At 42.5% G+C, this 14,313-nt stretch overlaps 2 protein-coding genes across 3 annotated transcripts in view; one reads left to right on the top strand and one right to left on the bottom strand.

Annotated features, from left to right (window-relative positions):
- NDUFAF1 (NADH:ubiquinone oxidoreductase complex assembly factor 1) overlaps nucleotides 1–3,410 on the top strand; it is a 21,823-nt gene extending 18,413 nt beyond the window's left edge. For both annotated transcript variants that reach the window (XM_015429515.1, XM_015429516.1), the window contains exon 5: nucleotides 2,883–3,410. In XM_015429515.1, the coding sequence (XP_015285001.1) occupies nucleotides 2,883–3,089 (207 nt within the window). In that variant the 3' untranslated portion in view covers nucleotides 3,090–3,410. The remainder of the gene's footprint in view (nucleotides 1–2,882) is intronic.
- A 4,627-nt stretch (nucleotides 3,411–8,037) lies between these two features.
- Nucleotides 8,038–14,313, bottom strand: part of NUSAP1 (nucleolar and spindle associated protein 1) — a 25,196-nt gene continuing 18,920 nt past the window's right edge. Inside the window, exons 6-12 of the mRNA XM_015429514.1 lie at nucleotides 13,364–13,476; nucleotides 12,469–12,534; nucleotides 12,021–12,208; nucleotides 11,565–11,743; nucleotides 10,724–10,825; nucleotides 9,498–9,588; nucleotides 8,038–8,573 (exon numbers count right to left, since the gene is read on the bottom strand). Of these exons, the coding sequence (XP_015285000.1) occupies nucleotides 8,486–8,573; nucleotides 9,498–9,588; nucleotides 10,724–10,825; nucleotides 11,565–11,743; nucleotides 12,021–12,208; nucleotides 12,469–12,534; nucleotides 13,364–13,476 (827 nt within the window). The 3' untranslated portion in view covers nucleotides 8,038–8,485. The remainder of the gene's footprint in view (nucleotides 8,574–9,497; nucleotides 9,589–10,723; nucleotides 10,826–11,564; nucleotides 11,744–12,020; nucleotides 12,209–12,468; nucleotides 12,535–13,363; nucleotides 13,477–14,313) is intronic.

Below are 14,313 nucleotides of genomic sequence, written 5' to 3'. Positions count from 1 at the left end.
TTTGATAGGAAAAGATTGTGATCATCATCTGAAATATATTTAATTGCAATCTATCCTTTCCTTTGGGAGCCAACAGAGAGAGGGTATTACCCAGCAAGGGCTTCCTCTTTGCAGGATGTTTTCTATTAACTGCCTTGGAGTAGGGGCTCTTTCCCAAATTTTGAGCTGGATCATACTGCCTCTTTATGGAAGATTTCAATAAATAATCTGTTATAAATTCCAATTTTTCATTTATTTGTTTTAAAGGATCAGCTATAAGGATAGTCTGAGTGGCTAATAAATCAAATTCATCTGTTTTCCTTTTGATTTGGGATTCCAAACATACACTTAATAAAGAAGGTACATCTTCTGGATCCTGATTGAAATTAAGTCCCTTATTTACATCAGAATCATTCTCCAAAACCTCAAACCAATTTTTTAGTGGCGGGGAGGGCAGTTTGTTTATTAAAGTTGTCTTTAATAAACCTTGCTTATCTTTTGTAAAAAGTTCATCATTCATATGTCGTGCCCATCTTTTCTTCATTTTAACAAGTGAAAAGGAAGAGAACAACACCGCCCTTCTAACCTAGGTAATAAACCAACCAAACTCAACATTGATAAGAATGAGGAAATAGCTGGACAAGCCAAGGTCAGCCACTTTCTAGCTAGGGAAAAAAGCACCTTCAGACTACAAATAATAAAATACAAACTAATAACAGCATAAAAGGCGTGAGCTAACCTGAACTAAGCTCAACTGAAATAATTAAAATAAAACCTACAGGCAACTGCCGTCTCCCCCTACCCAACACTCTGTCACCTGGAAATAAGGAGGGGGAGGACAAAAAATGTTGTCAGAATTTAACCTAATAAATCTTCTAGGTTTTCTGAAAGTTCAAGATAATCAGAAAACGGAAAAAAGAAGAGAGATAAAATAAACAAAGCTAAAGACAAGGGTAGTGGCAAAATTAATCACCCACAAAGGCAGTCCAAATAAAATGGGGGGGGGGATTAAAGGAGCATCTAAAATAGACTTATAATGAATGGGGGGGAATAACAAGCAAATAGAAACTGGAAATTAGAGAATAAAACTCCTTGAAGCAGAGCACAACATAAAAGTGTCAGCCAGACTAGCACCGGAGGTATCATATGCTATTAGGGTTTTGATTAATCCAGTAGATGAAGCAGTTGACCAACTTTTAACAGTTTCTTCATAGCATATCAGGCATGCCAAATTGTATCTCTGGGGTAGCCCTCAGAGCGGAATTAAATCAGAAATCTTTGGAAGCATTTGTATGGCAAATATCATTTTTGTTATATTGTAAGATGCTCATGTCTAACAAGGGTTTTTTTAAGATTTACCTAGTAAAAAAGGTAAAGGTAAAGGTTCCCTTGCTCGAAAGCCAGTCGATCTGACTCGTCGAATCCGACTCTAGGGTTGCGGTGCTCATCTCCATTTCAAAGCCGAAGAGCCAGCACTGTCCGAAGACATTTCCGTGGTCATGTGGCCGGCATGACTAAACACCAAGGCGCACGGAATGCTGTTACCTTCCCACCGTAGTGGTACCTATTTATCTACTTGCAATTTCTTGCTTTCGAACTGCTAGGTTGGCAGGAGCTGGAACTAGAGACGGGAGCTCACTCCATCATGCGGCACACTCGGGTCTCGAACTGCTGAACTACCGACCTTCCACAGCCTGCAGTTCAGCGTCTTAACCACATGAGCCATTGCAGCTCCTGGTACATGATTGTTGAACCAGAGTACCTGCGAGTGAACAGAGTAGGGGCATTCAGTCCTCCCTCTCTGCCTCAGTTTTTTTCCTTCACTATCCAGGACCCAGCTCTATTTCATTCCTATCCCTCCCCTTTTCATGTCCCTTGCTTGGCTACCTTGTTTTGTTCACCCTACAACTTTCTCACCAGCTGGCCTTAACCCATGTCCCTCGGACCGTGTGGTGTCTCTTCACCCACTCTTACCCTTCTACCTTCTGCTGACCTTTATTTAACCATGCTTTCTTTCTTGGCTTACCTTTGGCCTTCTGGCTGTTGCTCTTACTACTCCCCCCCCCCATGCAAGTTCTCATACTTCTGTTTTCTTTCATGCAAATGTCACTGGTGATGATGTGGAAGAGCTTAACCCCCAATATTTTTTTTTAGAAAAACCCTAAAACATATACCTTAGCCAAAGTAGCTCTCTATGAATTTTTTTAAATTCCGTATAGTAGAGTTATTCATTACTGTTAGGTATGGTGAGAAATCAAGTATGCTAGTTTTTGCAGTTTTTAAAACTTTGCAGCAAGTCATAAAACTGTATACTGGTGTCTGACAATTTCTCCTTTATATTCATTGTCACCACATGTGCTTCTGAGGCTTGTGTCATTGTAAATGCAGTCTTTTTGCTCAGAGAGAACACAAATGTCTAAAAACTGGACTGTGGCAAGAAAACATTATTTTGCTTTTCAGCTTGGAAATATCGCTGGGGGGGGGATACACTAGATGCCCAGCAATGCAATCATGGGGGAAATGTATTAACCGTGTTAAGTTTAGATAATGCATAACAGTAGTAAACTAGAGGTAGGCCTGGAAGTTTTCAGCCTTACTTTATGAAAATATTATTTCTGGTCAGAAGATGAAGGGCTTTCCCATAGCAGTCCTTTGTACCCTCCAGCAGTTTGCAGTGCAAGAGTTGCAGCATGCGTATGATAACATTTACTTCTGTGAGCAAAAATGCCTTCTGGACTTTGGATCCAACTTATTATTTAGTCAATATCTGTTTAAAGCTGCTTAATTTAGAGTTTCATAAAGAATTCAAAATTGATGCTGCAATTATTTGTAAACCTTTTGGGAAAAAATAAATCCTGTGTTAATTAAAAACAAAATTTTGTATCTTTTGTCGTCTTAAACAGATCAGTACTCTTGGATTCACTTTAGGTGACCAAGTAGATGGCCCATTCCAGCTGGAGATTGACTACATTGGATTGGCCAAAGACAGAGCACATAGAGAAGAATGTGCCTATGAGCAATATGAAAAAAATCCTAAGAAGAAGAAGACTGGGGGGCTATTCATCTACAGTACTCAAGCTTGCATCCCTTCTGCAGGAAGTGAATATTAGCACTGCTGTACTACACTGGGGTCTGTATCCAGAAATCTAACCTGACAAAATAGATTAGTGTGAGCAAAAGCAGTCATCAGGAAAATTCAGTTTTTAAAAATGATTTAGGATCACCACAACAGAGTTAGCCCAGTGTAAGACATGAAACTAATGATTGAGTTAGTTTTAGGCCCCTTTATTATTAGCTTACTGAGTACATCTGCTTTATCTGTCTCTGTTGTAAGCAGAGACTCATGCTGTGTCAAATAAATACCTTCCTTTATCTGAAAGCTTTAGAATGTAACTCTTTCTTTAAAGATCACTCCAGCAAACTTCAGAGGACGGCGGAAGACAGGAAGGCCTGGCGTGATCTGGTCCATGGGGTCGCAAAGAGTCGGACTCGACTGTGCGACTGAACAACAACCAGTGGTTTACTGACTTCCTAGTGGCTGTGTTGCACAGAACAGTTTATGGAAAGCCACGTTTGGCAAGAGCTATGTAGTAGTTTGTATTCAAAACATAAAGGTTTCCCTTGCTCAAAAGCTAGTTGAATGCGACTCTAGGGGGTGGTGCTCATCTCAGTTTCCAAGTGTCAGGTTCCACAGCCAACAACTGAGTACACTCTTGCCAGAAAGGTTATACTTTATTGCAGAGCTATAGATGCAGTAACATGGTCACTGTTAGGAATGGTGACGTTTCTACAAGCACAATGGGATATAGGGTATTCGTATGCACTCCCCCATCCATAGGCCAATTGGCCTGACTCCTGCGTGTGGGAGAAGGGGCCCCAGGCCGTTAGAGCCGAAGCTAGGAATCGAAAGCGACCCCACGGTTACATGATGCCCAGACACTACAATCTCCAAGGTCATTGATAATACAGTACTACAGAAGCAAAGAAGGAATGCAGCAGCGGCTGGTACACAGGTCAAGCAAATGAACCCGAGTCCATAAACATCATGGCAGCATAGCTTACATTCTGCCCTCTCAAAACTTCTCCCGCCCATTCCGGGAAACCACCCGGTTTGTCTGGGAAGTCCCGATGGAACTTGCGCAACAGTCTAGGGGGCCGAATATCCCCTACTTCCACCCATTCAAGGTGCTGGGGTCCAAAACCAAGCCATTCCATTTCTCCCGTTTGCGTTTAGAGTCCAATATCTTAGAAATTTCATAATGTTCCTTGCCCTCGATCATGATAGGAGGGGGCACTGGTTGCGACGGTCGCCAGGTGCTTGAACCAGCATCCCGTTTCAGGAGGCTGAAATGAAATACAGAATGAAGATTTCTCAGGTTCTTAGGGAGATCAAGATCAACCGCCACATCATTGATCATCCGTTTCACCTTAAACGGACCAATGTACTTCCACCCTAGTTTCCGACTAGGCCGTAGGACTTTGATGTTCTTAGTAGACACATACACTGAATCTCCAGGCTGCAGAGCCCAACCCTCCACCGTTCTCTTGTCAGCCTGAGCCTTATAAGCCTCCTTGGCTGCTGTTAAAGTCTTGCAAATGAGCGGCCACGAGTCCTGTAATTGTTGACACCATTGAGCCGCATCCCCTGGCCCCAAGTCAGTGGTCCCCTCCAAAAAAGGTACCAAGGGGCTATCATATCCATACAACGCCTTAAAAGGGGACAGTCCAGTCGAGGAATGACACATGTTATTATAACAGAACTCGGTCAGGAGCAGGAGATCAACCCAATCATCTTGTCGATAATTGGTGAAACAGCGGAGATATTGTTCCAATGTCTGGTTAACCAGTTCCGTCTGTCCATCAGTCTCTGGGTGATAGGCGCTGCTCATGGCTTGTTCGACCCCCTATCAGTTTCATAAGCTCCCCCCAGAACCGGGAAACGAATTGGGTCCCCCTATCGGATATCATCCTGGCCGGTAGCATATGCAAACGGACGATGTGCAGTAAAAACGCTTTGGCAGGGGCTTTCACCGTGGGCAGGGACGTAAACGGGATAAAGTGTGCCTGTTTGGAGAATAAATCCACAACAATCCAAATGACCAACATCGTTTTGCTTGGGGGCAGGTTCATAAAAAAGTCCATGGAAATCACCTCCCATGGCCGATTCGGAGTCGGGTGTGGTTGCAGCAATCCAGGAGTTTTCCCCGGCCGGGGTTTACTCATGGCATAAATCTGGCATGATTTTACAAATGAAGATAGATCCTTCTGCATTTGCGGCCACCAGAATTGTCATTGCATGAGCTGAAGGGACTTAACAAACCCGAGGTGGCCATTCAGCTTCGAGCTGTGCACTGCGTGCAGTACTTCCCCCCACAGGGAGAGTGGAACAAACAGTTTGTTTCTGCGGTACCAGCAGCCATCAGACCTGAGTTCAAAATCCCCTTCAGCCTCCACTAACGCCCTGTCGCCCACTGAGAAGGCAGAGGCGAATTTACTGTGCCATATTTTCCCACTCGCCTCAGCCGGCGGTGGGGTCATGGTGCCGGTGACGTAGGGGTTGAGGATGGGCCTGTCTGGCTACATGTAGTCACAGGTGGGAGGACGTGAACATAGAGTCCAAGATGACCTCCCGTTGGCTGTCGTGTTGTGGGAGGCGGGACAGGGCGTCAGCGAGGGAGTTTGCTGAACTGGGGAAATGGTGAAGCGTAAACTGAAACTTGGAAAAGAAATCGGCCCACCTGAACTGTTTAGCATTGAGGCTTCGAGGTGTTTTTAGCATTTCCAAGTTCTTGTGATCAGTCCACATCTCAAACGGAACTCACGCTCCCTCCAGCCAATGCAGTCATGTAGCCAGTACGAGGTGGATTGCCCCCACCTCTTTCTCCCCGCCCAGTTACGCTCCGTGTCATTGAACTTCCTCGACACGTAGACTAAGGGGTGTAGTAATCCATCCTCTCCCTCTTGGAGGATTGCACCCCCCATGGCCACGTCTGACGCGTCAACTTGAACGATAAGTTTTTTTATTTTCATCGGGGTGGGCGAGGATGGGCTCTGACATGAACAAGGCTTTGAGGTGTTCGAACGCTTCCTGGCACTCTTTACTCCAGGCCTGGGTTGCCCCTGGTTTGGTTGCCTCTGGCCCTTTCTCTTTTGTTTTTAATAAGTCAGTGAGAGGCAAACTGATCTGGGCAAAGTTGGGCAGAAAATTTCTGTAAAAGTTCGAAAACCCTAGGAAGGATTGTAATTGGCGGCGGGTGCGGGGGGTTTCCCACCCCAGTACACCTTCCCCGGGTCCATTTCCAGCCCCTTGTCGGATATTGGATATCCCAGGAAATCAATGTGTGTCTTGTGAAACTCACACTTGGAGAGTTTCGCAGTTTGTGCTTGTACAATGTGGTTAGAACCTCACCAATTTCACGTGTGAAGGCAGAACGGGGGAGTACAGCAAGATATCCAGGTAAACAAGAGCCCCCTTAAACAAATGCTTATGCAACACCTCGTTGATCAGGTTCATGAAGACCCCCGGAGCCCCCTGAAGACCGAAGGGCATTACGCAGTATTCAAACTGGCCCAGGGGCATGTTAAAGGCAGTCTTGTGCTCATCCCCCTCCCGTATGCGTACCCAAAAGTAGGCATCCCGGAGATCCAACTTCAAAAAGATCTTTCCTTTAGCCGCTTCGGCTAACAAATCTTTAATCAGCAGCATGGGGTAGGCGTTGGTCGATGACACCGCATTTAAACCCCTATAGTCAGTACACAACCTCAAGCCCCCATCCTTTTTTTCCTGAAAAGAACCGGGGTTGCAAACGGGGAGAAGGCCAGTCGGATGAAACCCCTGGCTAGGTTCTTGTCGATAAACTTACATAATTCATCTTTCTCAGCCGGACCCATTGCATAAATGCACCTCTTGGGTAGTTTGTGGCCTGGCAATATTTCACTGCTGCAATCCAAGTGTCTATGGAGTGGAAGCTCGTCTGCTTCCTCTTCGAAAACCCTGGCCAGGGGGTATGGATTGCAGTTAGTCTTTGGCTAAACAAACCCTAGGGTTTTCTACTATCAGCTGCAGACCCCACTGTGGGTTCCACCGATGCAAGTGACACCGGGGAGAGATGAATTGCACCTTTCCTTCGTCCCACAGGATATATGAGTCATGTCCGTGCAGCCAGGGCCCCCCTAACACGAGCGGGAACCGGGTGGCCGGGGTGATCACCAACTACCTTTCTTCCTAGTGATCCCCTGCCCCGTCCCGCAATGGGAGAGTCTCAAACTCATAAGAACATAAGAGACGCCAATGTTGGATCAGGCCAAAGGCCCATCCAGTCCAACACTCTGTGTCACACAGTGGCCAGAAATACTAGTGCCATCAGGAGGTCCAGCAGTGGGGCCAGGACATTAGAAGCCCTCCCACTGAACTCACAAGGTTCTTTCATGGTTGATCCATCCATTTGAGTGAAAATCAAGGGGTCTTGCAGCTTCACCACCCCCGCTTCCAACCCCATTACTAACGATTGGTTAATGAGGTTACATGATGCCCAGACACTACAATCTCCAAGGTCATTGATAATACAGTACTACAGAAGCAAAGAAGGAATGCAGCAGCGGCTGGTACACAGGTCCAGCAAATGAACCCCAGCCCATAAACATCATGGCAGCATAGCTGACACCAGTGTTCCCTCTAAGCTGTGGAGCCTTGTGAGCAAAAGTTCTACTTTGTGAGCTATTGGCATTAAAGCTGTGAGCAAGTGATTTGTCTAATGCATAAATTAGTGTGCTCTGGAAGCATCCTTCCTGAGCTAAGACAAAAACATGTGAGCCAGAGGATAAAAAACTGTGAGCTAGCTCACACTAACTCAGCTTAGAGGGAACACTGGCTGACACCAAGCCGAAGAGCCAGTGTTGTCCAAAGACTTCTCCGTGGTCATGTGGCCGGCGTGACTAAACTCCGAGGCAAACGGAACGCTGTTACCTTCCCACTAAAGCGGTACCTATTTTATCTACTTGCAATTTCTTGCTTTTGAACTGCTCGGCTGGCAGGAGCTGGGGCCAGAGATGGGAGCTCACACGGCACTCGAGTCTCAAACTGCAACTCAGCATCTTAACCTCTGAGCCACCATGGCCTTAGTTCAAAACATAAATGCCATCAATAACTATAGTATTTTCATTACTAAACATTTATTTTCTATTTTGTCCCCACCATCAAATACAGTAAAAAAAACATTTGGCAGAAAATTGTTCGTTTCCAACCAGTCTAGAATAGATTGATAAACATTTCAAAAACATAACGTAGGATAACAGTAAATAGTTGCACTTTTGTTGGTTACAGCCTTTCAAGATTATGAGTCAGTAGCTAAAATAACTGAATTAAAAAGCCCATTAGACTAATTCTGTTCAGACAACAGACCATCTTAAGCAAGTCACTGAATAGGGAAGAAAACAGAAATATTTACAAAGTAGGAAATAATTTTGCATGTAGAATGTTATTTACAGAGCAATTTGAGGGTTAGTCCTAAGCAAGAGTCAATCCTCTACGGATTCCAAGTGCCTTGTCTTTTCTCAGTTTTCTCTCTTCTTCATGTTGTTCTCGCCTCTCTTCTCTGGAAGTAAAAAGTATCAGGTCAGTGCAAGAGTATTAACAGAACTGGACAAAAACAGACTGAAATGTTCTTGTGTTGTAATCCTTCCAGATCCAAAGTGGGGAACTGATAGTTTTGACAAAAGGCTCTCCTATTTCTGACGGATGAGCAATATATGTGTCTTTTCAATCCACAAAAGCTAGAGATTACAGCATGAAGCCGCATCTCAACTTGATCAGCCACTTGCTCATAGTCAAAGATGCATGCCTGGATTTGTAAATTTTCCACTGTATTGTAAATTGCAAAGTTTTGCATTCATTAAAATGTAAGTTCTCATTCATTCCCAGTTATAATTAAATTGTATAGTTCAACTGGAGACATAAGTCTGAAGGAATCCTTCAGAATTCTTTGGGAGTTCAAAGTGAAACTCCAGGTTCTGGGCCCATCACTAAAAAATCTGTAGAAGGACTGGGCAGATATTCCTTTTTTCTTTTCAGACCAACTATAGACACTAGGCTCTTGTATGGTAGAAGAAAACAGATTCTCTATCTTTTTTCCTTTAGTTCTCCACCAGCCTTCCTGACTTCATATTTTATGATAATCAGATATAAAAACCACATTGGGTATTTAGGATTTTACTGTAGAAATCTCATTCACTGCATACCAGATTAGCGATTTTTGTGTCATGAAAAAGTTCATCAGCAGTTGATATGGAGTATATTACAGAGCCCAGAAGGCAGCCCATATATCAGGTAGAGTTTCAGTTTCTACTTTAGAATACTGGTTAGAGTAGGATAGAATCTGAGCAACATACTATTTTCTGTTTCATAAGGGAGCTTCAATGCCATTGAGTGGCTGCATTATCATTTAGAAAGGGTATACAGTAAGAACGATCACTCTTGACAGTAGTATATAGTGGAATTGAATTTGACAAATTATACTCACCGGGTTGTGGGAACTGGCTGCCTATAGTCTCTCCTGTGGGAACACACACTCTGGATGTTTTCCTTTGATTTACCCCAAGGTTTCAGTTTCCCTGTTTACAGAGAAGGAAAGCATAACCAGATTTAGCCAGTGTAGTTTTGAGGAAACTGCATAAATTCCCTGAGCTAATTCAGAAGCAAATGGTATGTCCCAATTTTACTCTATCAATACTGATTTACATGTAAAGATTCTGTAAAGGACTGTAGCAATGCAAAATACCATCTATAAACTGATGGTGCTTCTCTTAAAACGAGCATCTAAAGAAAGTTCTGAGGGCAGCTGTGCTGGTCTGCAATAGAACAGCTGGATTCAAGTCCAGTATCACCTTAGAGGTCAACAAGATTTTGGGATTACAAGCTCAAATGCTTATACCCCAAAAATCTTGTTGGTCTGTAAGGTGCTACTGGACTTGAATCTAGGTAAAGTAAGATTCAGGTGGGCATGCACACAAAAGCGTATACCCAGAATTAAACTTCATTGGTCTTAAAGGTGCCACTGGACTCAAGACTTTGTTCTCTAGTTAAAGTAAGTTCAGAATCAGAGTGTTATTACAGAAGGCAAAATTCATGCCCACTGGAAATGAACTCTCTCATAGTTAACTGTGTTTCTTGTGTGAGAAGTACAAGATACATATATGAACAACAAAATAGTAATACAGTAAGAGGAACGAGACAAGTCATTCTAACAAAGAAACTCACAAAACATTGAGAAGACTTAACTGCTGACTATTTACAGCTGCCAGAGAACTGAACAGAAAGGCATGTCTTATTCCTTCTGTGGTAGTGCAGCAGGTGAGAAGTTTCTAGTTGAGCAAAGCCAAGAAAGTAGGGCCTTTTGCTCTGCCTGGATGACTAGACTGTCCAATGCTATGGCTGTACAATCAGGAAGATCAACTCAAAAGCAGTTAGCATAGCCTTTATTTGCTTCAGTATGGCTGGAATCCAAACCGAACAATACTTTATTAGCCAAGACAAGTTAAATTGAATTTCAAAAATATGGGACACGAGAACATACACTTGCAGCATAGTCCATGAAATGCTTTGAAAGTTTAGACACCTTAGGAGATACACATACCCCAACTTTTCAGCTCTATTTTGTGCACCATCTGAGCAAAATCAAAATGTTGACTTGATGGCTACTGCCTTGTCTAAAACATCTTCTAGAGGGACCGTTTCTACAAAAGGTACCTTTGTGAGGCTGGTAACCAAGTGGCTTTGACAGACTAGCTTTGAGGTCAAACGTTGGCTTCTTAGTGCTTATGGGTTCTGCTTCAAACTTGAGGGTAACAGCTGGGGGGAGGAGAGGAAAAAGGCAGTGCACTTAAATGTCAGTAAGCAATGAGCTTCACAATAAACCCACAAATCTAAATTCTGTTTTCTTCTTGTAGGCTCTTGTTCTTCCAGTACATTCAATTTATAAGACACTTAATATGGACTCTAGTTGTAACAAAAGGTTTTCATTAAACTTCTCAAAGCAAATGCTTAAAGGATAATCTAGTTGATCTTCCTTGACTTGAAACAGGGTTGCATTTCCCTAGTCACTTTATTTGCGGGGAATTAGAAATTTTACATTACAAAATTGTATTTCAGAGAGAAAGCTAGGAGGTAGTGTACTTCTAATACACAGGTGTTTCAATCAGTTATTTCCCATTGCCATGGGTTTTTTACAAGGAGTGGTAGACTGGAGGCACAACAGCTTTAGTTCCCTAAAGACACTAAGCAACACAGGAAGAGAGAAAGATGGACCCCAGTCTAAGCCTTCATGCTGTCTTTATCAGCAAAGGCAGTCTTTTAAGTATATACTTGGCTGCATAGCTGAAGGCAAAGTTATTACAATTTCATGCTAAAATCTTTTCTATCTGCCCAGCATAAAGTCCTTTTCAAAGGCTTAACAACAGAAAAGGCAGGAAATCTAGTCTAGCTTTGTGTAATGCTACATCCTGCAGCAATATTTTGTTTTACAAGAATCCCTTCTAACTGCAGAAAGAAATTAACAGTCCAGTTTATTTGCAAGTTCATTTTTATTTACCAGAGTTTGAGCCTTCTGTTAACTGACATTTTGTTGCGCTTCCCCTGAAGTCCTTTCTAGAAACAGACGTACTGCTCTTCTGGCTATCTGGGGTGCCGGTGTTCAGGAATTGAGATTTTCTAGATGGAGTCTTGATAAGAGAGCGCTTGTGTTCATTATCCTTGGTGGCTTCTGAAAATCTGAAGAAAATACTTCAGATGAGCATAACAGCTCAGTCCCAGCTGTTTCTTGAAGTCATTTCACCTGAACAGTTGCCCACTGCCCTAAAACCAAGTCCATTACATGTTTAGCAGTACATGCAATAGAATCCAATGATGTCCCAAAGAAATGTTAAACATTTTGTAGTTGTTACTCTACAGTGTTATGTAACCTTGTGAGAAAACCGGTCCTCAGAGTATCACATTCCAATTATTCTCATAAATTTTATTAATTGATACCTTTAAGGATGCTGTTTACCTGACATTCATTTTGACTGCAGAGAGACTGGTTGAATTGAATGCTGATTTCCGAGTTAAAATACTCTTATTTCCATTGCTGACAGAACTGTGTGGTGAGCGCCGCAGGCTTGCAGGGGTACATGTAGCCACTCGATTGTTCCCATGGGGTTGAGGGCTGAATAAAAACTCTCTGAAACTGGAGCATGTCTGCAAGATGTGGGGGGGTGGATAACAATGTTAAAGTTTGGCCTTTCTTATATGGAATGATAGCTTACAAAGCCACCCCACCCCATGAGTCCATTCTGCTAATGGCAGAGCCTTGTTTTACACAAGGTGTTTTGTGCTAGCGAAGCATGCCTCTCCTACTGACAGGATGCTTAGCTATTAGCAGAATGGACTCATAGGATCCAACTACATCTGTTTTAAAGTAACATTTTAATTGAAAATCTGTACTGGTAAAGCCTCACCTTGGAATTACTGTTTGGAGTGTCTTTGTGAGAAGTCTTTAGATAGTTACTTTTCTTAGCCAGCATCTGTCAAAATTGGAAAATGAACTGCATAGCATTTGTATAACAAGTGCCTATAATAAAATATCAGGCTTTGTAGATGCTGTTCTGACCCATAAAGACAAACAAGGTATTTAATTATGCACAGAGTATATAAATTTGCTACCAACTAGTAATTTATTTTCCCTAATTTCATAAGAATTCAGACCCACCCCCAAATCTATCACAAACGTAAGTGCCTGTGGTTGGTCTGTAGCTATTAGCAATGCTGCTACTAACGACAAGACCTGTGAACTGGAAAAGAGCTGAAGCATGTCTTAGGGCTGGACTGAAATAAGGCTTTCCAAGATCGGGGTGTGTGTGTGTCAAGTTTCAAAGCCAATATTCTCATTTTGCTGACAAAATGCAATGCACTGTGATGGTTCTTGACCAGTTGAGTAGGCTTTCATCACTTCGTGAGGACTCAAGTACCAAAAGACTTCAAGATTTGCAGAGATCACTTTTCAGCAGATTTATAGGGAGGAATTCATTCCAGCCCCTACAATGATTAAAGAAAGCCTTAAAAAAGGCAAGGAAGCACTGGGCTTAGGGAAATGGGAGTGGGGGGAAATTAAGGACAACTGGAAGAAAGAACTGAAGAAATTATTTGCTGAGTTAACTGTACTGTCAAGCTGTTTTGCATGCCCAGGGGAAAGGACTTGTATATTGTTGGTGGGACGGTTTTCAAGAGCAAGGAAAGCTAATGATGTTTCAGGATTATTCATTATTCAGATTCCATCCTGGTACCCATATCACAATTGGAATTAATTGGAATGGAATGGAATTTAACAGTTTCAGGAAAAGTTTCAGTACTTACCTTGACCTCGTTTACTGAATTACTGAATTTTTTAATCATCTTTGTTTTTCTTTCAATGTAATCATCAATAGATTGCATTTTCTTGAATTGGGCCTCATGCAGTTTTTTGAAGTCTGTAATTGAAACAAACATACTTGTTTACTTCAGAAGTATCTATACTAAAAGTTTTCTCCAATCAATGAAGACAAAAGAGTATCTGGCCTGTAAAAAGACAGAAAGGATTAAGGAAAAGAAAGTATCTTGGGCAGTTTCTTACCTCATGCTTATCAGAAGATTTTAAACAAAAATAAAAAAGCTATTCAAAACTGGTGAATAAATCTCATTTCTCTTTTAATGATCAATTTTTGAAGACTACAGATGTTTTTGCTTTGCTTGCACACACACCAGCAGGAACACTAAAAGAACCCCACCATTCATTTTTACAAACTGTTTGGACATTGTTGTTTATTAGGTTTTGAGGCTAGAAGCCAAAAATATATTAAGGCAGTAAACAATGGTAAAATATTTGTGACAAAAGGGGTCTTAGGTAAGATTCCTTTTGTTAGCAAGAAACATCTGTCATCTCTTCTCAAAGTTACAAATACAAGCATTCCTTAACCATAGCCTACATGTTTTATAGTAAATCAACACTGCAGCCCTAAAGAGTCATACTCTTCTAAGCCCATTAATTCAGTAGGCTTAAAAGCAGGGGTGTTGAACTCATTTGTTATGCAGGCCGGATTTGACATAAATTGGGCCGGGCCATATGTGTCATAAAATGTAATGCCAAGTAGCAGAGATATACACCAGTTTGGTGTAGTGGTTAAGCGTGCGGACTCTAATCTGGGAGAACCGGGTTTGATTCCCCACTCCTCCACTTGCACCTGCTGATGTGACCTTGGGTCAGTTACAAGCTCTGGCACAGCTGTTCCTGAAAGAGCAGTTTGTGTCAGAGTTCTCTCAGCCCCACC

The sequence above is a fragment of the Gekko japonicus genome, unplaced genomic scaffold (assembly GCF_001447785.1).
Source record: "Gekko japonicus isolate JY-2015 unplaced genomic scaffold, Gekko_japonicus_V1.1 scaffold251, whole genome shotgun sequence".
NCBI lineage: Eukaryota > Metazoa > Chordata > Lepidosauria > Squamata > Gekkonidae > Gekko > Gekko japonicus.
Note: the sequence above shows the minus strand (reverse complement) of the source record. Positions and strands in the feature narration are given on the sequence as shown.